This window comes from Chiloscyllium punctatum, chromosome 17 (genome assembly GCF_047496795.1).
Source record: "Chiloscyllium punctatum isolate Juve2018m chromosome 17, sChiPun1.3, whole genome shotgun sequence".
In the NCBI taxonomy this organism is placed as follows: domain Eukaryota; kingdom Metazoa; phylum Chordata; class Chondrichthyes; order Orectolobiformes; family Hemiscylliidae; genus Chiloscyllium; species Chiloscyllium punctatum.
The window spans coordinates 41645583-41673353 of record NC_092755.1 but is presented as its reverse complement, the minus strand read 5'-3'; the positions used below and the strand labels follow the sequence as shown (position 1 = coordinate 41673353).

Below are 27771 nucleotides of genomic sequence, written 5' to 3'. Positions count from 1 at the left end.
AAATGGGGTATTGTATTCTAAGTGAGTGGGAGATGTGCTATGAGGATGTACTGAGATTGATTTGGAGATGCCGGTGTTGGACTGGGGTGGACAAAGTTAAAAATCACACATCAGCAGGTTATAGCCCAACAGGTTTAATTGGAAGCACTAGCTTTCGGAGCGACGCTCCTTCATCAGGCTCCTGAAAGCTAGTGTGCTTCCAATTAAACCTCTTTGACTATGACCTGGTGTTGTGTGATTTTTAATGTAGTGAGTTGGTGTTTGACTGATGACAATCTGCATGAGCCCAGGGTTGGTACAATTAGCTGCTGTGCGCAGTACGTGCCCTGAGGTGTTGGTGACTGCTGGCCAAAACAGACACCCTCATGAGTAAGTGGCAAGGTGGAATCACCAGGTTCTCACTCTAACACTTATGTCAGGAATTATTGCCATCTTCATTCTGTCTGCAGCCTGGGAAAACAGCAAACTGCATATAAATAATGTATGATTAGATGCATGCAAACAGGCTTCTTGCCACACATTAACAAGGTTCTTATCATGTCATTAAAAAATTAGGAGGAAAATGAAACTTGTTTCGCTTGACATCAAGGATCTAACTTTTCTGATCTCTCATACTACCCCAACTGACACACCATTGATCACAGCACTCAGAGTTTTGAATAATTCAGACTTTGAGGTGGGAATTGGAGTTTTAAGAATATTATTTACAGACTAGCTGAAATGCATGAATCACTTGAGGTGAAATTTGATCTGTGTTGCAGTTTTCTGGTTATTCTTTCACACAGGACTGTAAGAGAATCAAAATATCTTTTATTTTCTCCCAAGTTGAAGAGACAGGTTTATACCTGGCCAGCTCAATAATTTGAGGAATAAAAACTCGACTGGAAAATGCCATTTTTCTGTCTGTGTGTGAAAAACTGCTTCCTGATATCAGTGTTAATTACCATAATTCTAACTTTTAGACTTTATGCCTCTCATTAGGATTCTGGGGTGATCCAAGATGGAGGACAGTAAAACATTGTGGCTGGAAGAGTGTTATGGACCAGGCCAGACTCCCTCAAAATATTTCAAGAAGGAAACCCAGACCGTAACTTTTCTGTTGTTTTAAGCAGGTATACAGTGGATATTTCAGGAGTGATTCAGCTGGTCAAAACCTCTCTGTTTTAAACAAAACAACATTTATTTCCAAGATTACCAAATGAAACACAAACAAAAGAGAACAGAATGCAGAATAACTTAACCTATCCAAAAACCCAACAGACCAACCAACTCAATGGTACTGTTGGAAATACTTGCAACAGTCCCCATAAATATTTAGATTAGATTAGATTACATTACATGTGGAAACAGGCCCTTCGGCCCAACAAGTTCACACCGACCCGTCGAAGTGCAACCCACCCATACCCCTACATTTACCCCTTACCTAACACTACGGGCAATTTAGCATGGCCAATTCACCTGACCTGAACATCTTTGGATTGTGGGAGGAAACCGGAGCACCCGGAGGAAACCCACACAGACACGGGGAGAATGTGCAAACTCCACCCATTTAGTCGCCTGAGGCGGGAATTGAACCCGGGTCTCAGGCGCTGTGAGGCAGCAGTGCTAACCACTCTATCACCATGCCGCCCACAAAAAATTTCCTAGACAAAAAGGTAAAATCATGTGGTTCTTAGAGGAGAAAGAGATGGCAGAGAGATTCAGCATCGAAGCTTCTTCCACTGTTGCTGTTTCTTTGGATTCCCCAGCAGCTCAGAACAGCCAGACTGCTCAAACCAAAACAAATCAAAGACAGGTTGAGCTGGGAGAACTGGCCACTCTGCTTTCATTCTAAAACTGTTTTTTTTCAAACCTAAAAGCTTCTTCAAGTTGGAAAAAAAAGACATCTTGGAGCCCATGATTTTATGCCCCTCTGAAAAGAAAGCAAAGAACAACATAACCTTGGTAAAGGATCATCACATCCCACCACCCCCCACCACCCAAAAAAACCCATCAATATCCAAAGATGGCAGAGGGATACAGATGCTTAGGAATTGACTGACAGGTGTAGACAGTACATTTGGATTGGCTCAGCCTTGTCTATTTACTCTATTCATGCAACTGATGATTTTATAAACTTCCATAAGGTCACTCCTCAGCCTCCGATGCTCCAGAGAAAGCAGATCCAGCCTATTCAACCTTTCCCTGTAGCTCAAATCCTCCAATCCTGGTAATACCCTTGTAAATCTTTTCTGAACCTTTTCAAGTTTCACCATATCCTTCCCATAGGAGGGAGACTAGCATTGCACACAATATTCCAAAAATGGCCTAACCTCTATGTCCATAGTATGACCTCCCAACCCCTATACTCAATGCTCTGTTCAATAGAGGAAAGCATACCAACTTGATGAACTTCTGCCCATTTCTCATCTGTCTGAATATGTGATAGTCTCCATTTCCTCATTAAGACATAATTTTTAAGGTATACATTTTTCAGGGATACATTTGGACTCTTTCTCAGTGTCAATTGATACAATTGCTTTAAATTTTCATCTTTGTGCTGTAATTCAGTTAATTTATCTGAGCTAAAGATTTGTACTTTGTCAGCTCTTGGCTCCTATTTTGAGTCAACTATTTGATCAAATAGAGTCTCTGCTAATTTCATTTCAACTTTCTTATCTATACTCTTTGATCGCTTCTGTTTCAACTGGTGACTGTGACCTCATTATGACACAGTCAGGAAATATCCCAAGATATGCGTTTTTTAATAGTTCAGTTGCCGGCGTTTCCACTGGCTTTTCAATCACAGTAGCACTCTTATGTGTAAACCGGCTAAATCGTTAGCAAAGACAAATCGTATTCCTGGAGCTGAGAGTTTGTACATTGCCTTCTTCAGTCTTCACTGGACACTCTAACCTCACTCTATGTAATTGAGCACTTTATTTCTCACTGTAAATTCTCATTACTAGCACGTTTTCTGGGAATAGTCCTTCAGAGTACATATCTCCTCATGACATCCACTCAACAATTGAGAGGATCCTGTTCTCTCTTAATATTATAATCTCTTTACTAGCACAGGCCAGGAGCAGCAGGTAAACTTTACCTTCGCAGGTAAATGGTTTAAGAAGATCTGGCACTTTCTCCTTAACCAACCTTCGGCCAGGTTGTACATTCTGGTGCAGCTTTCTGGCCTCCACTGTGTTTTCTGTTACCACTCCAACAAAATTCACTGGCTTATCCTGTTTTCCTACATCTGGTTTCCCAGTGCTTTTTCTAACCCACCAACACTGCGATTTCATGCGGCCTACTTTATTGCAGTGAAAACACCACAGCTTTTTAACTTCTCTCTCCCCTTCAAGTTCAAATTCTCTCGCTTTCTTTCTTCCTTTCTTCTCTCTCTCTCTTTCTTTCCCTTTGTTCTGCTAAAACAATTCATTCTTGTTCTCTTTCCTGTGATAGGGCCTTCTTTTTCTTTTGTTGAGCTAAAAATCTTCCCTCCTTTTATGTTCTAACTCTTGTTGCCTCACTTGCAATTTAAATTTTTCTAACTCCATTGCATTTCTCTGATACATGCAAGCACTTGACCAACTCCATTACAATGTTAGCTTTCCTTTTGTCCCTAGTTAAACCCAATTCTAACCGCTTTGCTAATTCTAAAAGTATATCTTTCCTATGTCTTTGTAAACTTTCTTGGCAAATTTGGGAAACACCTTCAAATTCTAGAACCTCTTGAGCAATGTTAAGATCCATTTCTAAAGACCTTATTGGCTTTTCCAGCACATTTAAATGTTCAGCTATTTTGGTGAATATTTTTGGAAACACCAGAAATTTCAGTTCCACCCTGGTTGCCAACTCCAGCAACTTTGTCTTGCTCACTTTCTGTAAAACCCCCAAAGTCACTTCTTCCACCCCCAGAAAACTCTTAGTGACTGAAAGAACCATTGCTATCCCAACCAACTGAAATTAACACCCAGAACAAAAGACACTAACATTTACCACTTGCTGCCTACAAGTCCAGCAACCCTAACCCCAAATTGAAACTATAGAACAAATCCCACAAAGAGCCCCCAATCTGTCATGGACCAGGCCAGACCTCTTCTTAACATTTCAAAGAGGAAGCCTAGACTCTAACTCTTCCAGTTGTTTAAAGCAGGTATGCAGGTTAGAATAGAAATCACAACTCCTTGTCATTTACCGAACCAAAATTCCAACCACCCGGTTACTGAAGTGTCCACCCCAGAATTTTCAGCCAATTCACGTGAGAGGGTCGTCAATCCTTGTAAGGCTTGAGTAATCAAGCCATCTGGGGCCATGTTATTCGGAATAAAGGTACAGCAACTTCCCCCTAACATAACACCAACTCCCCCTTTTTCTGCCAACATCATATCTAAGGCCATCCTATTTTCCCAGGCCATCCTGCTTGTGGCATCTAACTGTTCAGCGTTTCTGGTGTAATTTATAAATCTTTGTTGGTTGTAAAAGATGTAATTAATCCAATTGACATTTTTATTAATCGTAACCCACCAGAAGAGAGACTCAAATCCATCTGTTATCTGGTTATGGGCCTTAAATTCGTCAGGCACCCCTCTGGGAACCCCTATCAAGTCCAAATAAATATCATCATCAAAGGAGGTAGCAAAGACTGACCGTGCCCTCCTCCTTTTCTTCATTTCAGGAATCTCACCTCGTTCAAATGCTAGGGTGAATGGAATAGGCAATTGTACAATTGCACAAGTGCTTCGCCAGTCAGAGGGCATAGTAGGTCTTAGGATCTTTCCGCCACAGTACCACCAATAATCCGCTCGGGGTATCTTTAAAGCTGAATAGTTTCCTCCCCACTCTGTCTCGGAAACCAATTCAATTTCCGAGCATGACTTTAAGTCTCCTAGAAATCGGGACTGGTCTGACCCCGCCTTCGTACACAGGAGGTGTGATTCGCAACCATGTCCGAAAATGAAGGGGGAATTTTTAATTCCTCCTTCTTCAGGGAGGGAACAACAACAACAAAGACTGGGTCTCATCCTGATACAGGGCATATTATACCGCCCGAGTGGAAAGGGGACCACGCGAGCCACCGGTCTACCTGAGGCACATGCAGAGCAATTGCTTTTATTCAGATTTTTCATAGTGTATTTCACCCATTCAACCCAAGCATTTGTATCCCTGTATTCAGTTTCTATTTCAATGGTCTGTTTTAAGTCCTTTACCTCTATAATTGTTTAGTATTTTAAGGTCATCGGGAGGGTGGTGAAAGGTTGTACCTTATTATCCAGTAGTTCTGCCCGTGTTCCCTATCTTACGCTAATTCGAAAACAACAGCCTGAGAAACCATTCCCGTTTGTTTTCATTTCTATCCCAAATAGGGGGCCTGGTGTACTGTGACGAGACCATTATACCAAGTACCATCCCCGAGGCCATCCCCAAAGGACTTAAGATGTATCTCTGAGCTACGGTACTGTCTCTGATTATCTACATCCCCACAATTTACTAAACTGCATGCATCAGGTCTATTACTTGTGGATTATCAGACTCAGGGACCGTTAATAACACATATGAAAATAATGTTTGACAAAATCCCAATACTAAGAGGGCTAGTATCATAACTTTAAGCATCCCCAGCATTCTAAAAATCATGCTGAAGCACAAAAAAACTTAATATACAATCCTACAGAAATAATCCCATGCTCATGTCACCACTGTACAATCAGTTACTCAAAGTCTCTTTAGCCTGAGTTTCAGCGGATCTTGCGTTGATTCGGCTGTCCGGACTTCTTCCTCAACTGGAGATTCCACTGTCCCTTTGATCAGAGTGTAGTGAGTCCAGCCTTTCTCTGCCAACCTTATCGCTGTTTCAGTGGTCAAGAGAGCCTGGTACAGTCCTTCCCAGTCTGGTTGTGATTTAATCTCTGCCCATGATTTTACTAAGACCCAATCTCCCAGTCTGAGCAGATGCACAGCGAATTCAAGAGGTGGAATCTGTGCCAATAAACCATGTTTCCTGAAGAAAAACAAAGAGGACAAGCCCAGTATATGCTTCTCTAAGAACAAATCTTTAGTTTCTGGGATTGGCAGTGGCCAGAGATAGGAGCTTCCCGAGGAGTGGGACAGTAGGTATTAGGGAATAAACCACCGCTTCCTGTGGATTCAGAGCTGCCTCTTTCCTTACCTCATCAGCCAGTAATGCAGCTTTCCATTCTTTAATTAACAATGAATTAATTCAGTCATGTTTTAAATTAACCAGGAATCAATATGACAGGTCACTGAGATTGCGTGAAGGGATCCTGCCAATTAATATTGATTCAGGCTAGCACAATCGATTTATTATAAATATTAATTATTAATTATATATGATATAAATATAAAAATCATTATCTGTAATTCAGAGTGGAAACGCAACAAGTGACTAAAACATTTTTAAAACTGTAAGTGGACAGTTCTGTTTGTTTACCAGTCACTTGTGACTTCTCATTCTGTTTCTGTAATTGTTTTGCTTGAGCACATTCATTTTTAAGAACCTCAACAGATTTCATAGCACCATTTGCAATTACTTCAATCCCAATTTGGTGACAGTATCTTGTCATGAGTGCAAAACTGATTCTTCGTGCCTCTCATCACAAAACTGTCGCCATAATCCAATTAACTCTTTTGTTCCCACTCCCTTGGGCTTAAAATTTAAGGATGACCTTACTGCCCCTGTATCGACTCGGAATACTACGTCCTCTTTATAAATTCCCACCTTTAAATTTATCAAGGGTTCCTGGTGGGTCCCCGGGGGCAGGAACTCCTGACACCCCTATTTTTCATCAAGGTTCATAAATGCCTTTGCTTCCTTTTTCAGATCTGGACACATTCTCTTAAAGTGACCTGTCTTTCCACAGCAATATCATCCCGCCTGTGGGGATTTCCACTTTGCTCTTCTTTCCTGTCCACCAGACCCCTTAACATCTCCTCCCCGACCATTCCAGTTTCTTTCTCCTTTTAGTTTTGTCTTTTTCTTTATTATCTCATCAACCGTGGGCTAGCATTATTTTTGCCTTTTGTTTCGGCTTTTCGTCCTCTCTCCTTTCAAATACTCTCTGAACCTCCCTCAGCAATTCATCTAATGGTTTCTCACTCCATCCCTCTATTTTCTGTATTTTCTTCTGAATATCTGTCCAAGACCTAGTCACAAAGTATATTTTCGACAATCCTTCCCCTACTGGCCCCTCTAAATCCATCCCAGAATATTTGCACATAGAGTCCTTCAGTCTTTGTAAAAACTCTGAGGGACTCTCTTCCTTTTCTTGACATACCTTAAATGCCTTGGTTAAATTCTATGACTTTGGGGCAGCTTCTCCAATTGCCCTTATTAATAAATTTTTCATAATTTTCATCTTTTCCCTATCTTCTTGTTTTTGATGATCCCAATTGGGGTCTCTTAAGGGGAACTTATGCTCTGCCTGACCTGCTCGTTCAGTTCCCATGGGGTGTTCCCTGTCCCAGACCCCAAATGCTGCTTTCCTTATCAACCCTCTTTCTTCTCCACTAAATAAAATATTTAGTATGGACATCAATTCTGTCCAAGTATATACATGTGGACCCAGGAATTGATCAATCTGTTCTGACAAACCTACCGGGTCTTCTATAAGTATTTTAATTTCTTTTTTAAAGGACCTTACTTCCCCACTAGTTAAAGGGGCATTAATCCAATTTCTCTTTCCCAGATCGGGACCTCTCTTAATGGAAGCATGTTTTGGACCAACATTTCTTCCGCCTCCCCTTCACTTTCTTCTAATCTTTCCATTTGGTTTCTGGTGCGTTTTGCAATCGGGACCTGACTTTTATCTATTTCCTGTTCTGTCTCAGACGTGAGACATCCCCCTGCCCCAGTCCCACTGCCTGCCCCTGACTCATACCAGAAACTGCCACGGGCTGCTGGATCCTTCCATATGGCGGGGGTAAATTATCTAATACCTCCCATGGGGATAGAGGTGGTGCACTAGGGATTTTCTTTTCATCTATTTTTACAGTGCACATCTGTATTTTAGATTCACCCTTCCAACAGGAGGCATAATCAGACTCCTCCTGACTGAAGGGTTCTTTTTCATTAACATATAGATTTAAATATTGACAAACCCAGTCTTCGTCTGACCCGTACTTTGGCCAGAAGATGGCAGGACGAAGAATAGGTTCCTTAATCCATACAAAACAACAATACTTTATCATCTTGCAAGGTTTGTGAAGGTTTGTAGCTCAGGTTCAGGTTTAGGGTGTAGGTTTGCTTGCTGAGCTGTAGGTTTGACATTTCATTACCTGGCTAGGTAACATCATCAGTGGCGACCTCTGAAGCAAAGCTGTTGTCTCCTGCTTTCTATTTATATCTTTCTCCTGGATGGGGTTCCTGGGGTTTGTGGTGATGTCATTTCCTGTTCGTTTTCTGAGGGGTTGATAGATGGTATCTAGATCTATGTGTTTGTTTATGGCATTGTGGTTGGAGCGCCAGGCCTCTAGGAATTCTCTGGCATGTCTTTGCTTAGCCTGTCCCAGGATAGTGTTGTCCCAGTCAAAATGGTGGTTTTTTTCATCCGTATGTAGGGCTACGAGGGAGAGAGGGTCATGTCTTTTTGTGGCTAGCCGGTGTTCGTGTATCCTGGTGGCTAACTTTCTTCCTGTTTGTCCTATGTAGTGTTTGTGGCAATCCTTGCATGGAATTTTGTAGATGACGTTGGTTTTGTCCATGGGTTGAACTGGGTCTTTTCAGTTTGTTAGTTTTTGTTTGAGAGTGTTGGTGGGTTTGTGTGCTACTAGGATTCCGAGGGGTCTTAGTAGTCTGGCTGTTATTTCTGAAACTTCTTTGATGTATGGTAAGGTGGTAGGGTTTCTGGCTGTGTTTGGTCTGCTTGTCGTGCAAAGCAAAGACATGCCAGAGAATTCCTAGAGGCCTGGCACTCCAACCACCACGCTATAAACAAACACATAGATCTAGATGCCATCTATCAACCCCTCAGAAAATGAACAGGAAATGACATCACCACAAACCCCAGGAACCCCATCCAGGAGAAAGATATAAATAGAAAGCAGGAGACAACAGCTTTGCTTCAGAGGTCGCCACTGATGATGTTACCGAGCTAGGTAATGAAACGTCTGGATATCAAACCTGCAGCTCAGCGAGCAAACCTACACCCTAAACTTTATCATCTTCTTTCTATCTTTTTGTTGTGTGTGTGTGTTCGTTTTGTTTCCAATTTCCCAACATCCTACCCAACGGACTTTGGGAGGAATGTTGCCAGGGACGCCTCCCTTCTCAATGGAGGATTTTCCTTTACTACTTGTTGCACAACCCATTTCACCCTGGTTCACCACCCAGTGGCCTCAATCACCTCTCCCAATAGGAATCCAATCCCTACAGAATCTGAGGATTCTTTCCCCAGAAAATCCTTGAGTCCAACTCAAAGTAGGGCACTTTTTAGGGATTAGCCTGACCCCTGTCAGGTGATTCTGGTGTCCTTGTAAATCGCGAAAAGGCAATCGAGTTAGGGGTCCCACCCCTATGAACCAGAAACCTCGAGTCCAACACGAGGTAGGAGTTTGGTACTCCCGAACCCTCAGGTTACTTCGTTAGTCCCTCAATACTACTACAACCCAAGCCCTAGCCACCAAGGTAGTACTTAAAAGTCAGTTTTCTTACCTTGGTCTGTGCACAGAGTTACCTGGCTGTTGGACGTCTTCCGGTTGTGCCTTCTCCCTTAGGTCCCACCCAAGGTCCCCATGAGTCCAACTCAAGGTACACACACTCACTATCAGCTGGTTTGGAACGACTCTTAAAGGATTCAATTCAGGCAATCCCTTAAGCCACCCACCGCTGAAAAACATGAGACAGTTCTAAAGGAACGGGGTGTGCCTTCTCAGTTATCGACAGTGGGAGCCTTTACAGGAGCTGAAATTCATCCCAGACAAGAGCCCCCAATTGTGAGAAACAAACCCACTTAATCAATAATTTTCAGTCCGAGTCAAAGAGTTCCGAAGCAGTACATTTATTCAAACATCTTTCAAGATGGGTGGCTCTAAGAGGAGAGACACACCTGACAGTAAAATACAGAGTTTTTAAATACTTTTCTGAGGGGTCTCTCGACACCCCTACACTAAGCAATAAACCTATCATAAGTGTCTATTTCATTCTATCCCCTTATTTGGTTATTACTTTTGCCCGTTATTCCTTCATTTGGCAATTCCCTGCACGCAAGCCTAAGCTGATCATACTTATTAATTACCTCGCTTGTTTTTCTTTTAAGTCTGTCTTATTTGGCTGTCCTTGTTTGTTACAGCCTTCCTGTTGTTTTGTCCAGTTCCTCTTTTCTAACCTTCTGACTTCTGAGATCATCCTTTACTATGTTGATAGTCCAAAAAGCACACCTACAAACTATGAGCTTATTGCAAATGCCCCTCCTGCTTCTTTTGTGGTCAACTACAATACTCAAAGTTATTTATTAGCTTAAAACTATTTCTTTAAAAGACCCTCTATATTCGTTAAAATCAACATACACCTAACAACCTGAAATTTTTCTCTCTCACCAACAGCAACATAACCTTGTTATAGGGACAGCATCATCACACCTCCCTCCTTTTAAAAAAATCAATATCCAAAGATGGCTTCATTTTAAAACCCCTTCATCTCACACTGTTAGTACTGTTAGGAAGTTCCTCAGGTTGATTCTGGAGATGAGGGGGTTACACTACACTAGTTACACTCGTGGTTATCCACGTTGGTGGCAAGAACAGGAAGGCAGATTACTACTTAAATGGAATCAATTTAGGTAAAGGGGCAGTACAAAGAGATCTGGGTGTTCTTGTACACCAGTCAATGAAGGGAAGCATGCAGGTCCAGCAGGTAGTGAAGAAGGCTAACAGAATGCTGGCCTTCATAACAAGAGGGAAGAAGCAAAGAGGTTCTTCTGCAGTTGTATAGGGCCCTGGTGAGACCACACCTCAAGTACTGTGTGCAGTTCTGGTCTCCAAATTTGAGGAAAGACATTCTGGCTATTGAGGGAGTGCAGCGTAGGTTCACGAGGTCAATTCCTGGAATGGTGGGATTACCTTACGCTGAAAGACTGAAGCGACTGGGCTTGTTTACCCTTGAGTTTAGAAGACTGAGAGGGGATCTGATTGAGACATATAAGATTATTAAAGGCTTGGACATTCTGGAGACAGGAAACATGTTTCCGCTGATGGGTGAATGCCGAACCAGAGGACACATAGAACATAGAACATAGAACATAGAACAATACAGCACAGAACAGGCCCTTCGGCCCACGATGTTGTGCCGAACTTCTAACCTAGATTAAGCACCCATCCATGTACCTATCCAAATGCCGCTTAAAGGTCGCCAATGATTCTGACTCTACCACTCCCACGGGCAGCGCATTCCATGCCCCCACCACTCTCTGGGTAAAGAACCCACCCCTGACATCTCCCCTATACCTTCCACCCTTCACCTTAAATTTATGTCCCCTTGTAACACTCTGTTGTACCCGGGGAAAAAGTTTCTGACTGTCTACTCTATCTATTCCTCTGATCATCTTATAAACCTCTATCAAGTCACCCCTCATCCTTCGCTGTTCCAACAAGAAAAGGCCGAGAACTCTCAAACTATCCTCGTACGACCTACTCTCCATTCCAGGCAACATCCTGGTAAATCTTCTCTGCACCCTCTCCAAAGCTTCCACATCTTTCCTAAAGTGAGGCGACCAGAACTGCACACAGTACTCCAACTGTGGCCTAACCAAAGTCCTGTACAGCTGCAACATCACTTCACGACTCTTGAATTCAATCCCTCTGCTAAAGAACGATAATACTCCATAGGCCTTCTTACAAACTCTATCCACCTGAGTGGCAACCTTCAAAGATCTATGTACATAGACCCCAAGATCCCTCTGTTCCTCCACCTGACTAAGAACCCTGCCATTAACCCTGTATTCCGCATTCTTATTTGTTCTTCCAAAATGGACAACCTCACACTTGGCAGGGTTGAACTCCATCTGCCACTCCTCAGCCCAGCTCTGCATCATATCTAAGTCCCTCTGCAGCCGACAACAGTCCTCCTCACTGTCCACAACTCCACCTATCTTCGTATCATCTGCAAATTTACTGACCCACCCTTCGACTCCCTCATCTAAGTCATTAATAAAAATTACAAACAGCAGAGGACCCAGAACTGATCCCTGTGGAACTCCACTTGTAACTGGGCTCCAGGCTGAATATTTACCATCTACCACCACTCTCTGCCTTCAACCGGTTAGCCAGTTTTCTATCCAACTGGCCAAATTTCCCTCTATCCCATGCCTCCTGACTTTCCGCATAAGCCTACCATGGGGAACCTTATCAAATGCCTTACTAAAATCCATGTACACTACATCCACTGCTCTACCCTCATCCACATGCTTGGTCACCTCCTCGAAGAATTCCATAAGACTTGTAAGGCAAGACCTACCCTTCACAAATCCGTGCTGGCTGTCCCTAATCAAGCAGTGTCTTTCCAGATACTCGTAAATCCTATCCCTCAGTACCCTTTCCATTACTTTGCCTACCACAGAAGTAAGACTAACTGGCCTGTAATTCCCGGGGTTATCCCTATTCCCTTTTTTGAACAGGGGCACAACATTCGCTACTCTCCAGTCCCCTGGTACCACCCCCGTTGCCAGTTAAGACGAGAAGATCATTGCCAACGGTACTGTAATTTCCTCTCTTGCTTCCCACATAATCCTAGGATATATCCCGTCAGGCCCGGGGGACTTGTCTATCCTCAAGTTGTTCAAAATGTCCAACACATCTTCCTTCCTAACAAGTATCTCTTCTAGCTTAACAGTCCGTTTCACACTCTCCTCTTCAACAATACGGTCCCTCTCGTTCGTAAATACTGAAGAGAAGTACTTGTTCAAGACCTCTCCTATCTCTTCTGACTCAACACACAGTCTCCCACTACTGTCCTTGATCGGACCTACCCTCGTTCTCGTCATTCTCAGGTTTCTCACATACGCATAAAATGCCTTGGGGTTATCCTTGATCCTATCCGCCAAGGATTTTTCATGCCCTCTCTTAGCTCTCCTAATGCCTTTCTTCAGATCCCTTCTGGCTATCCTGTATCCCTCCACTGCTCTGTCTGAACCCTGTTTCCTCAACCTTATGTAAGCCTCCTTCTTCCTCTTTACTAGACATTCAACCTCCCTTGTCAACCAAGGCTCCCTCACACGACCATTTCTTTCCTGCCTGATAGGTACAAACAGCTTAAAAATACGGGGTAGACCATTTAGGACAGAGATGAGGAGAAACCTCTTCACCCAGAGAGTGGTGGCTGTGTGGAATGCTCTGCCCCAGAGGGCAGTGGAGGCCCAGTCTCTGGATTCATTTGAGAAAGAGTTGGATAGAGCTCTCAAGGATTGTGGAATCAAGGGTTATGAAGATAAGGCAGGAACAGGATACTGATTAAGGATGATCAGCCATGATCATATTGAATGGTGGTGCAGACTCGAAGGGCAGAATGGCCTACTCCTGCACATATTGTCTATTGTCTATTGTGAAAAGCTGACCTGGGAGAACTGGCCGCTCCCCTTTCATTCTACAAGTGTTTTTTTTATTTAAAAGCTTCTTCAAGTAGATAAAGTAGGAGAAAGTGAGGACTGCAGATGCTGGAGATCGGAGCTGAAAAATGTGTTGCTGGAAAAGTGCAGCAGGTCAGGCAGCATCCAAGGAGCAGGAGAATCGATGTTTCGGGCATAAGCCTGAAGAAGGGCTTATGCCTGAAACATCGATTCTCCTATTCCTTGGATGCTGCCTGACCTGCTGCGCTTTTCCAGCGACACATTTTTCAGTTAAAGTAGATAAACCTAGACATCTTGTAACCCATGACTTTATGACCCCTCTGGAAAAAAAACCCAAGGACAACAAGTATCTCTGACAACTGAGTTTGTTCTAAGAAAAATAAACAAACAGCAAAAATCACAGCTGACCTTAGAGAAGCAGTGTGTGGGAACTCACAGCAGGGGAGCAGCTAAGTAGCTTTTTAAGATGTAACCTTATTGTTTTCCTTTTGTAAATTTACAACAGTGAGTAGAGTGCTTTTTATTTGATTGTATGTTGCTATGAGATCTGTCTCTTGATTAAACTTTAAAAATATCAAAATATAAGGTTCGAAGCCAGCCTGGAGCAGTGTTTTCAGAGCAGTAAGAGTGTTCGATTTTCTGGGTCCATAGGTTGTTAAGGTGCAAAGTTGGCCTTTAGTAGAGTGATGTGTGAGATCAGGTAGAGTTTTGATGTTACTAATGATTATGTCTACAGGAACTGTGTTCGGTTGCGAATTCTATTCGATTATATGGATTGGTTAAATGGCAGTTGAAGGCAATGAGGAATTTTCAGGAGCTAGGAGGTGGGATGGATAGCAGTTGCAGGAAGATAGATAAACCTAAGATACAGTCAGGTAGAATGATGACCTCCAGGAAAGCTAGGAGAGGGAAGCAGGTAGTGGAGGAGTCTCCTATGGCTATCCCCATCTCAAACAAATTCGTTGTTTTGGAAAACGTAGAGGGTGATGGACTCTTTGGGAAATGTAGCACTGACAGCCAGGTTTCTGGTACCACCACTGGCTCTAATATAATGAGGGATACACCAGGTTCCAACCAATCAATTGTGATGGGGACTCTCTAGTCAGAGACACAAACAGACAATTCTGCTGTCAACAGCAACACATCAGAATGGTTTGTTACCTCTGTGAAATCAGTGGATCTCAGAGAGGGTGCAGAATAATCTCAAAGGCCCCTGTGGATCCAGTAGGAGATTGTTGTACACACCAGAACTAATAACATAGGAAGAGAAAAGGGTGACATTCTGAGGAAAGAATATAGGAAGTTAGGCAGGAATTTAAAAAGTTCATAATATCTGGCTTATTCCCAATTCCACAAGCTTGTGAGGGTCGGAATAAGAGGATAGAGTAGATGAATGCATGGCTGAGGAGCTGGTGCAGGGGAGAAGGATTCACATTTTTGGATCATTGAAATATCTTCTGGGACAAAAGTGACCTGTATAAGAAGGAGGAACCTAAATTGGAAGTGGACGAATATACTGACGGGGATATTTGCTAGAGCTGCTTGGAAGAATTTAAAATTTGTGGGGGATGGGATGGTTGGATCAGAGAGAGCCCAGAGAGATAGTAAGGAAACAGATGATGCTAAGACTACTCCAGATGGGAAAATGTGTAAGTCAAACAGGCAGGACAGGCAGGAACAAAGTAGACAACGAGGTGAGACTGATAACTTAAACTGTATTTCACTGCAAGAGGCCTAACAGATAAGGCAGATGAATTCAGTGCATCATGAGGAACATGGGACTGGGATATCATAGCTGTAATTGCTAATTTGTGTGGTTCAGGGCTGGCAGCTTAATATTCCAGGGTATAAATGCTATAGGATGGATCAAAAGGGAGGCAAGAGAGGAGGAGAAGTGGTGTTTTTGATTAGGGATAACGTTACAGAAGGCATTCCTGGGAAGTTATTTGGGTGGAACTGAAAAATAAGAAAGGGATAGTCATTTTATTGTGATTGCACAATAAATCCACCCTAATAGTCAGAAATTGAGAAACAAATTTGCAAGGTGATATCAGTTATGTGTACAATTAAAAAGGTGGTTATGGTAGGGGATTTTAGCTTTCCAAACAGACTAGGACATCCATAGTGTTAAGGGCTTGGACGGAGATGAATTTGTTAAGTATGTACAAGATAATTTTCTGATTCAATATGTTGAGGTGCTACTATAGAAGGTACAAAACTTGACCTATTCTCGGAAAATAAGGCAGGGCATGAGACTCGGGGTGGGGGGGAGCACTTCGAGAGTAGTGACCATAATTCTATGAGTTTTAAAATAGTGATAGAAAAGGATAGACTGTATGTAAAAGTTAATATTCTAGACTGGAAGAATGCAAGAACTTTCAAAAGTTGATTGGGGGTGGATGTTCACAGGTAAAGGGTTGGCTGGAAAATGGCAAGAATTCAAAAATGAGATATCTGGAGCTCAGTTCCAGTACGTTCCTGTTAGGGTGGAGGGCAAGGCTGGTGAGAACTGCTGGAATGACTAGACAAATCGAGGTTTTGTATAAGAAAAAGAAGGAAGCAGAAACTGAGTGCTTCCCCAGAAGAGTATAAAGGCAGAAGGAGTACATTTAAGAGGGAAATCAAGAGGGCAAAAAGGGAACATAACTTTGACAAATAAGTGTAAGGAGAATCCAAAGAGATTCTACAAATACATTAAGGACAAAAGGGTAACTAGGAAGAGAATAGGGCCCCTTAAAGATCAGGCAGCATCTCAGGGGCAGGAGAGTCGACGTTTCAAGCATGAGTTCTTCTCGAAATGTTGACTCGCCTGCTCTCGATGCTGCCTGACTGGCTGTACTTTTCCAGCACAACACTCTTCAACTCTGATCTCCAGCAGTCCTCACTTTTTCCCCTTAAAGATCAGCAAGGCCACCTACGTGTGGAACCGCAGGAGATGGGCAAGTTATTAACTGAGAACTTTGCATCAGTGTTTGTTGTGGAGAAGGATATGAAAGATAGAGAACATATGGAAATAAATAGCAACACTTCAAAAAATTTCCATATGATAGAGGAGGTGCTGAATGTCTTAAAATACATAAATTTGGATAAATCCTTGGGATCCGATCAGGTGTACCCTCAACCTCGGTGGGAAGCCAGGGAAGTGGTTTTGAGGTCCCTTGCCATTTGGCAGCCACGGGTGAGGTGCCAGAACACTGGAGGTTTACTAATGTGGTGCCTGTGTTTTAAAAGTTGGTAAGGAAAAGTGAGGGAACTAAAGACCGGTGAGCCTGACATCAGTAGTGGGCAAGTTGTCGGGGAGAATCCTGAGGGACAGAATTTACACGTATTTGGATAGGCAAGGACTGATTAGGGATAGTCAACATGACTTTGTGCATGGGAAATCATTTCTCACAAACTTGATTGAGTTTTTTGAAAAAAGAACAAAGAAGACTGATAGGGCAAAGATGTGGATGTGATCTATATGAACTTCAGTAATGCATTCGATAAGGTACCTCGTGATAGACTGATTAGCAAGGTTAGATCACAGAACTGGCTCAAAGCTGGAACACAGAGGATGTTGGTGGAGAGTTGTTTTTCAGACTGGAGGCCTGTGACCACAAAGATCGGTGCTGGATCCACTGTTTTTTGTTATTTGTATAAATGATTTGCATGTGAACAAAGAAGGTATGATTAGTAAGTTTGCAAATGACACCAAAATTGGAAGTGTAGCGGACAGCCAAGAAGGCTGTGGAGTTGAAATGCCCATCAGCCATGACTGAATGGCGGAGTGGACTCGATGGGCTGAATGACCTTACTTCCACTCTTATGTCTTATGGTCTTAAGGTTATCTCAGATTACAACAGGATCTTGATCAAGTGGGTCAATAGGCCGAGGATTGGCAGATGGAGTTTAATTTAGATAAATGTGAGGCGCTGCATTTTGGAAAGGCAAATCAGAACTAGTATACTTTGAGATGATGGTGCTACTTGAACAAGGTTTGGCTGTCCTTGTTTTTTTTCAGAAGGGTTGTAAAGATACAGGTTCTGAAATGTATGCATTTATTGATTTGAAGAAGCTTCTCAGTTTTAAAAAAACTTGGATAATGAAAGGGAAGTGGCCAGTTTTCCCAGCTCAACTTTCTTCTGGTTTGGTTTGGTTTTATCAAGCAGTCAGATCTTGAGGTTGTTGGTCAAAGAAACAGCTACATGGAAGAAGGTGTTCCATGCTGCATCTCTCTGCCATCTGTCTCTCCTGTAAGGCCCAGTGTTTGATTTTATCTTTTTTTGCCAAGGGAGTTATGGGGACTGTTACAGGAATTTGGAATAGCATCATTAAGTTAGGATAGGTTTTTGGATAGGTTAAGTTAAATGCATTCTGTTCTCTGCTTCATTCAGTAATCTTGTAAATAAATTCTGTTTTGTCTGAAACTAAGTGGTTGTGCCAGCTGCATCACTCCTGGAATATACACTGTACTCCTGCTTAAAACAACTAGAAAAATTAGGATCCAGGCTACTTTTTTGAGAGGGTCTGGCCTAGTCCATAACAACTTAATGTAAGGTTCTGAGGAGAGTTGCTGAACATTGGACTGCAAGTTCATGGTTCCTTGAAAGTGAAGTGGCAGCTAGATAGGATAGTGAAGGTGGTGTTTGGTATGATTACCTTTACTGGTCAGTGCAATGAGTATAGGAACTGAAGGTCATACTGCACTGTTTAAGAACATAGAACAACACAGTACAGTGCAGGCCCTTTGGCCCTCGACATTGCGCCTACCTGTGAAACTGACCTACAGCCCATCTAACCTACACTATTTCATTATCATCCATATATTTATCCAATGACCATTTAAATGCTCTTAAAGTTGGCGAATCTACTACTGTTGCAGGCTGGGCATCCATGCCCTTACTACTCTCTGAGTAAAGAACCTACCTCTGACATCTGTCCTATACCTATCACCCTTCAGTTTAAAGCTATGTCCTCTCATGCAAATCATCACCATCTGAGGAAAAAGACTCTCACTGTCCACCCCATCTAATACACTGATCATTTTGTATGTCTCTATTAAGTCACTCTTAACATCCTTCTCTCTCACGAAAACAGCCTCAAGTCCCTCAGTCTTTGCTCATAAGACCTTCCCTTGATACCATCCTGGTAAACCTCCTGTGAAGGTAAAAACAATGACTGCAGATGCTGAAAACCAAATACTGGATTAGTGGTGCTGGAAGAGCACAGCAGTTCAGGCAGCATCCAACGAGCAGCGAAATCGACGTTTCGGGCAAACCTCCTGTGAACCCTTTCCAAAGATGCCACATCCTTTCTACAATATGGTGACCAGAGCTGTACACAATACTCCAAATGTGGCCATACCAGAGTTTTGTATAGCTGCAACATGACCTCATAGCTCTGAAACTCAATCCATCTACCAATAAAAGTTAACACACCATATGCCTGCTTGACAACCCTATCAACCTGGGTGGCAACTTTCAGGCATCTATGCACATGGACACCAAGATCTCGCTGCTCATGTACACTGCCAAGAATCTTACTATTAGCCCAGTACTCTGCATTCCTGTTACTCCTTCCAAAGTGAATCACTTCACACTTCTGCATTAAACTCCATTTTCCAACACTCAGCCCAGCTCTGCAGCTTATCTACATCCTTCTGTAACCTGCAACATCCTTCCGCACTGTCCACAACTCCATCAAATTTGGTACCATCTGCAGATTTACTAATTATCCTTTTAAGCCCTCATCCAGGTATTTATAAAGATGATAAACAGCTGTGGATCCAAAACATACCCTTGCGGTACACCACGAGTAGCTGTACTCCAGGATGACTACTTTCCATCAACCACCACCCTCTGTCATCTTTCAGCTAGCCAATTTCTGATCCAAACCACTAAATCACCCTCAATTCCATAACTCTACATTTTGTGCAATAGCCTACTGAGGGGAACCTTATCAAACACTTCACTAACATCCATATAAATCACATCAACCGCTTTACCTCATCCACCTATTTGTTCACCTTCTCAAAGAACTCAAAAAGTACAGGACATTGGTTAGCCAGTATTGGAATACTGCATACAATCTTGATCTCCCTGCTATAGGCAGAATGTTGTGAAACTTGAAAGGGTTCAGAAAACTTTTACAAGGATGTTGCCAGGGTTGGAGGAATTGAGCTATAGGGAGAGGCTGAATAGATCGCGGCTATTTTCCCTGAAGCATTGGATGCTGAGGGGTGACCTTATAGAGGTTTATAAAACCATGAGAGGCATGGACAGGGTGAATAGGGAAGAAGGTGGGGGAGTCTAAAAGTAGAGGGCATTGGTTTAAGGTGAGAGGGGAAAGTTCTAAAAGGAACCTAATGGGCAACTTTTTCATGCAGAATGTGGAGCATTTATGGAATGAGCTGCCAGAGAAAGTGGTGGGGTGTGGTACAATTACAACATTTAAAAAGCACCTGGTTGGATATATGTATAGGAAGAGTTTAGAGAGATATGTGCCAAGTGCTGACAAATGGGTTTATTTAGAATTTATTTATTTAGAATATCTGGTCAGTGTGGATGAGTTGAATCAAAGGGTATGTTTCCATGTGCGTAACTCAATGGCTCTATTAGCCCGAGAGAAAATAATCTCTTGATGCCTTTTCCATCAAATTGTTGCAACATTTTAAACATCTCCATCAGATCATCTCTCAGTCTTTTGTGTACAAGGAAATATGTATTCAGTTCATGCATCATTTCTTCATCAATTAACCTATAGGACCAAGACTCATATTGGAATAAGGTAAAGCATGGACTCTCAATCTGCATCAGTTGTCTGCCTAAGCTCACCAGCAACAGAGAACCTCAAAAATTTAAAGCTCACTTTAGGAACCTGATTAGAAGTAATTCTGGGCCTACTGACCATCATAGTGGCACAAATAATGTGTGACTCTGTAGACCAATGGCATGATAATCTCTTCTGAAAGGATTTGACCTAACTCTTCTCTCCTTGATCAGGTGCACAGAAGATGGATGAATTTCCCATACTGTGAACCTGGTCTCTAAAATATTGCTACCTCGAAATCAAATTTTCTGTCTGGGGATGTGGGTTGGATTATAAATCAAGGTAAGCAACTGTTGAACACCTTAAAGGTTACCAAGTGTAAAGCTGGGCCTTAACAATATGGCATTGAGTCCAAAATCTGAAAATAAATACAAAAATACATAATATTCCTTCAAGCTTCATCCCTCTGCTCCCCATACTGCATCAATGCCAACCTATGTCACATCTTGCCTTGTCTCCACTCACACACCCTTCATATCTATGTCTTTCTTCTCACTATTCAACCCCCCCTCCCCCCATAGTCCTTTATTGATCTTGTGTAAACTTAGTGCCAATTCATGAAATTCCAGCCTCTCCAAATGAGTACTTTGCCCTCATTTATCCGGTAGTTACCAAGGGCAGATCTCTGAACCCAGATCTAAGTTGTATTAAATATTCTAAGTGCCTATTGAAAAAAAACTCCTTCATAAAAATGCATTTACCACAATTACATTCCTTCAAATAAACATTTCATTTCAGTGTGGAATCCCTTATATCAACATTTGATGCATTTATAATCCCATTTCAAGAATCTATAACCACTTGTAGCTGTCAATCATACTGTGCAATATGGAATCTGTCTATGATAACAATACGATTGTAGAATCAGTCATGCAGCAGTAATTTTATAATGGAAATCCCGAAACCTATGTCAACAGACAGAATGAAATAGCAAACAATTTTAATTGCAAAATAGCAGACAGGTTTTTAATACTTTAGGCATTTTCTACATAGATTTTAAATGCAAAAATTTTAAATGCCTTGACAGCTTAATAACATCCTCTGGTAGTTCCTCGTGAAAGATTTCCAGTTTAATTTTGACATATCTATTGGCAATTCCAATTGACTTGATAGTAATATGTTTATGTACTTTATTTACACACATTTATGCCCGCTATTACAAAAATGCAATAAGAACAACTCCTACAAAACTCAAGAAGCCCCACACCTTCCAGAACAAAGCAACTAATTCAACTGGCACCCAATCCATAATCTTTAACATTCATTCCCTCAATCAACAGCATATAGTGCCAAAGTTGTGTGCTATCGACAAGATACAACAGAGCAACTTACATTCTTTCAGCAGTAACGTTGAAACCTAGACCCTTTACCATCTTGAATGAAAAGGACAAGGACAGAAAACACATGGGAACATCATCAGCTACAGATTCCCCTTAAGCCCCTCACCATCCTTTCTTCAAAATCTCACTTGCAGTGAGTCTAAAATCTGGAATTTATAACCTAACCACATTGTGGGTGTACCTGTACCAGATTAATTCAAGATGGAAATCCTGAGAGAAGATTTAGCAAAGAAAGACTTTAATAGAGTGTAAAAAGAAATTTTCTGATTGCCATTAAAATAGACAGAGGCATCTTTAAGGGAAATTTGATAAATATTTTAAACAGAGGAAGACAAAGGACTTACGGACATTGTGTTGTTGGTTTATATTTGCTATGATTGCAAAAAGCTGGGAGAGAAATGATGCACTGAATGACCATAGTTCCAGTATGATTGAAAGGTTCTACCTCAATATCTGTGCAAGATTCTTGAGACTAGGAGCGAAATTGATTGCCTCTTTCAGCTGTAACCATTCTATGTTCCATTTCTGTGAAACATGAGATGGTTGGGTTTGGACATGCAGGTGAACTGGGGGAGAGAGGTGAGTAATGGAAAAATGTAACAAATAGATGCTATGGAAAACTAGTCTTTTCAGGTATACATGCATAAAACACTTACAACAACCTCCTCTATCACTTCCTCCACATGAGTCAGACTGGGAAAGAGTTGATTGTGAAACCTAGGTTCAGTGACAGCTCTCTTAACATTATAATTAAACCACAACACATTCATTATCACCTAGAAATAAAGAACAGCAAATTAACCAAATAGTAAAGGTATACTTCTGAAGCATGTGACTAGGAATGGTCCCATGGTTCCCCAGTGTGTGACTGGGAACGGTCCCATAACTCACCAGCGTGTGACTGGGAACAGCCCCATAACCCCCCAGCATGTGACTGGGAACAGCCCCATAACCCCCCAGCATGTGACTGGGAACAGCCCCATAACCCCCCAGCATGTAACTGGGAGCAGCCCCATAACACCCCAGAGTGTGACTGGGAACAGCCCCATAACCCCCCAGCATGTAACTGGGAGCAGCCCCATAACACCCCAGCATGTGACTGGGAACAGCCCCATAACCCCCCAGCATGTAACTGGGAGCAGCCCCATAACACCCCAGAGTGTGACTGGGAGCAGCCCCATAACTCCCCAGCGTGTGACTAGGAATGGTCCCATAACCCCCCGGCATGTGACTGGGAACGGTCCCATAACCCCCCAGAGTGTGACTGGGAATGGTCCCATAACTCCCCAGCGTGTGACTGAGAGTGATCCCATAACCCCCCAGCATGTGACTGGGAACGGTCCCATAACTCCCCAGAGTGTGACTGAGAGTGATCCCATAACCCCCCAGCATGTGACTGGGAATGGTCCCATAACCCCCCAGCATGTGACTGGGAATGGTCCCATAACCCCCCAGAGTGTGACTGGGAATGGTCCCATAACTCCCCAGCATGTGACTGGGAATGGTCCCATAACCCCCCAGAGTGTGACTGGGAATGGTCCCATAACTCCCCAGCATGTGACTGGGAATGGTCCCATAACCCCCCAGAGTGTGACTGGGAATGGTCCCATAACTCCCCAGCATGTGACTGGGAGCAGCCCCATAACTCCCCAGGGTGTGACTGGGAATGGCCCCACTGCACCCCAGTGTGAGACTAGGAATGGCCCCACAACTCCCCAGCATGTGACTGGAAAGGAAGGTAATTGATGGAACAGCTAAAGATGGTTGGGCCAAGGACACTACACTGAGGAACCCCTGCAGAGATGCCCTGGAGCTGAGATGACTGACCTCCCAACAACCATCTTCCTAAGTGTCAGGTATGACTCCCACCCACAGAGAATTTACCCCTGATACCCACTGATTCCAATTTTGCTAGGGCTATTGATGCCACTCTTTACCCCTAACCCTAACCCTAACCCTAACCCTTCAAAAAATTCAGAAAATGCATGATTTCCCAAGCAGAAAGCCATGTTGACTATCTCTAATAAATCCATGCCTTTCCAAATGCTTGTAAATCCTGTTCCTCAGGATCTCCTACAAGAACTTTTGGAGGCCAATTGTATCTGCCCCTGGGTAACAATGCAGGTATCTTCCAGGTAACTATCCTTGATCCAACCATCATAAGCTGCTTCGTCAATGAAATTGAATAATTGAACATTGTTTCACACAATCTACATCTCCTCAGATACTGAAACAGTGGTTGCCTTTATTCAGCAAGACCAAGACACAATTCAGCGTTCTAAATCTACTATCATCAACATTCTGGGAGTTACCACTGACCAGAAACTGACCAGGCATAAAAATAGTGTATCAACAAAAGCCATTCAGTGTCTAGGAATACTGTGAGAAGTAACTTACCTTCTAGCTCCCCAATTCCTGTTTACTCTCTACAAAAGGCAAAAGTCAGGAGTGTGATGGCATACTCCTCACTTACCTGGAATTCTGCAGTAAATTAAGCACCTCGGATGTAACTACACTGGGGGAGTCCGGTTGAAGGATGAGTATGGATCCAGCACAGGACCTGCTTGTCAGCAAGGTGGGCCCAGTGACAGAAAATGTCACCGGAAAAGTGGTGACTCCAATATTGGTGGGTCTGGTGCAGGTGGCAGAGAGGTGGTGGCACAGGTGTCATTAGTGATCTGGCTCAGGCCTCATGGCAGAGGTAGCAGAATGAAGGGGACTCTCTTTCAGCCAAAACTTTTTAGTCTTAAACTATTCAATATTGTGCCAGATTGTGGCAACAGTTGAAGCTTTTCACTGTATTTTACACATTCCTGATGAAGGGCCTATGCCTGAAATGTCAATTCTCCTGCTCCTCAAATGCTGTCTGACTTGCTGTGCTTTTCCAACACCACACATTTTGATAATCTAGTTTACTGTGTTGTTCATTGCAGAGTGTAAGTGACAACAAATCATCAGTCATTTATTCACCTCGTGGATTACAGAGGTTCATTAAAACATCTCACCACCATCTCCTCAAGGACAGTTGGAGATAAACAATAAGCATTGGCCTTACAACAAAGTGCACACCCCATGGACAAATATTTTTAACACACTTTTAGATAATTAGTACATACCAGAGCAGTTGCCGTGGTGATCATTGTTCCTCCTGAGGCTCCCACCACCATTTTCACTGACTTGTTTTTATCAAGTATAATGGCAGGGCACATAGAGGAAAGAGGTGTTTTACCTATGGAGAAAAGAATATTTTTTAAATGACTCATATTCTGACAGTATAAGAATTCGTTCATCAAGTGTGGTATGAAACATTGGAACATTTGTTAGATCGATCTCAGTTGAATTACTATGAGGGTTTTATTTTCGAGAAATTACTTCATGGCATATAAGACCATAAGACAAAGAAATAGAAATTAGACCATTCAGCCTATCGAGTCTGCTCTGCCATTCAATCATCAGCCAAAACATTCTCAATGATATATTATGTAGATAGTAACAGCTTAGAATCAGGCCATGTGGCCCAGTTGGTCCATTATGGTTAACATCCTCCTCTGATCTCTACCTCATTCTGTCCATATGTCCCTCCATTCTCTCACATGTACTATCCCAACTTTCCCTTTCACATTTCATCCAATTCATGTGGAATAAGTTCTACATTCCAACAATTTTCTGGGTAAAATAGTATCTCCTGATTTCTTTATGATATTTCTCAGTAACTGTCTTCTATTTATGGAATTTAGTTGCCAAATCCATCTACAATTGGAGTTCTCTGCATTTTCTGATTAAACCTTTTCAGAATTGTGAAGGCTTTTATTAAGATGAACTTTCTCATTCCTGGAGAAAAAAAGGTGCTACCTGTTCAGCTTTTCCTGACAATTCTAAACTTCACAGCAGTGGCATTTTTCTTGGCAAATCTTCTTTGCACTTTCTCCAATACCTATATTTTTTTCTAGCCCATTACCTTTGAATTACAGTCACTGTTATAATAAAGGCAATGATAAAAGTAAAGTTATGGTGACTGGCAAGTGTAGGGAATCATCATTCTCTTTCCTTTATTCTTTTGTGGGATTATTTCTCTATCTTCCCTTATTACAGCTCCTGTTGTGGCTAAAAAGAGCTATGGAAAAGTTCATATACCAAATGATTCACCCCATTACTCTCTCATGCCCAACTTCAGCAGGACCAAGAAGAAACATCAAGGGGAAAGAAACAAATAAAGATGTTATCACCGTGAATGAATATTTTAGGACCAGTAATCTCTTACTATAAATTAATGGTGCTGGTTACTGACACTGCGCTGCCATCCTCTGCTACAAGGGACAAATGGGATGTCCCATGACCATCGGTGGTGTAGAACTCAGGCTCATAGTATCCTATAGGATGTGTTGTATTGTCTGTGATTTTACTTCACAGCTTTGTCGCGAAATACTCTGAAGTCATATTGGAAATAAGCTGTTAGTGAAAAGAATCCACAGAATAAAATGATTAGTATAGAAAAGTGGATCTCTCTCTTCAGAGATCATTCTTTAAATGCCGTCTAGGCTGAATGGATAAAAGTGTCTCTATCTTCCAAATGTGCAAACGTGCAAAAACACAAACTAATTTCAAATGGTCAGTCTCATTCATAGAGGACAGAGAATAGTTGATGTTAGAAATGTGGTGTCACACAGGATAGTCAGATATGCTTCTCTGACAGTAACCTGAGGCATGTCAGTAAGGCATGTTCAGTTTGTGCAGCAAGTTCCAGCAACTGGTGCACATCATTTCAGAAACTTAGCTGCTTCTTCAGAGAATCATAATGGCTACTATGATTCTATGATTATTTCTAAACAAAGACGTAGGCTATGCCTTTTGGTCCATCATATTCATGTTGGCTTATTGAATGGTCTGTCCAATTAGTCCAACTCCTCACTCTTTTGCCAGTATCCTTGCACATTTTCCCTTTTGTAGAATGAATCTAATTCCCCTTTGGTTATTATTGAATGTGCTTCCACAGTCAGACAGCGTATTTCAGATCCTAGCAAATCTTGTGGTGGGATGAGAGTGACTACTTTTGAAGGTCAGGCTGAATTTTACAATGTGGCATTCTGGTCCCCAAACCACTAGAAGGGAAGTTGGTAACTACCTTATTGATGTCATGACTCACTAGGGTAATGTGCTGAAAATCAAGACTCATCATTGTGAAAAGATTTTGTTAAGCAATCCAAATTCCCCCAATTTAACTGACTGATGAGCTCAGGTTTAAAGAAAGCAGTCCCCAAGTTTCTATACTTACCATGATAATTGTCTTGTTTTTAACTTGTGGGCAATATGAATTGCTGACTTACACCTGTACAAGGGGATTTAATTATAGGAGTAGAGATGTTTTGCTGCAGTTATGCAAGGCCTTGGTGAGGCCATTCCTTGAGTATTATGTGTAGTTTTGGTCTCCTAGTCTGAGGAAAGACATTCTTGCTATTGAGGGAATCCAGAGATAGCAGGACTGACAATATAATGAAAGAATGGATTGACTGGGCTTTTACTTACTGGCATTTAAAAGAATGAGGTGTATCTCATAGAAACGTATAATAACCTGATGGGACTGGACAAGCTAACATGTGAGAAGACTGTCCCGATGTTAGAGAATTCCAGAAGGAGGGGTCATAGTCTAAGAATAAGGGGTAAGCCATTCATGACTGAAATGAAGAAACATTTCTTCACTCAGATGTGAACCTGTGCAATTCCCTCCCACAGAAAGATATATTCAAGAGGGAGCTGGATGTGGCCCTTCTGGGAAAATGGATCAAGGGGTATGGAGACAAAGTAGGAGAGGATACTGAAATTGCATGATCAGCCATGACCATATTGAATGGTAGTGCAGTTTCGAAGGGCTGGATGACCTACAAAACTTCTGTAAAGTCCTCCTTCTCAAACAGATGACAGACAAAGACAGACAAGCCAATGATATTAAGAGTAGAAAGGGGAAAACATATTGGAGAAGCCAGCTTGAAGCACTAGTCTGGGTCACGGAATTCAATGAGCTGCTTTCTTTCTCTTCCTTTCAATTCTTTTGTTGTTCTTTGCTGTTGACA

General features: G+C 42.2%; 1 protein-coding gene across 1 annotated transcript in view; it reads right to left on the bottom strand.

Annotated features, from left to right (window-relative positions):
- Positions 1 to 27771, bottom strand: part of LOC140487638 (putative glutathione hydrolase light chain 3) — a 79327-nt gene that overhangs the window by 3268 nt on the left and 48288 nt on the right. The window contains 4 exon segments of the mRNA XM_072586926.1: positions 22360 to 22479; positions 24820 to 24932; positions 25673 to 25677; positions 25965 to 26152. Coding sequence (XP_072443027.1) covers positions 22360 to 22479; positions 24820 to 24932; positions 25673 to 25677; positions 25965 to 26152 — 426 coding nt within the window.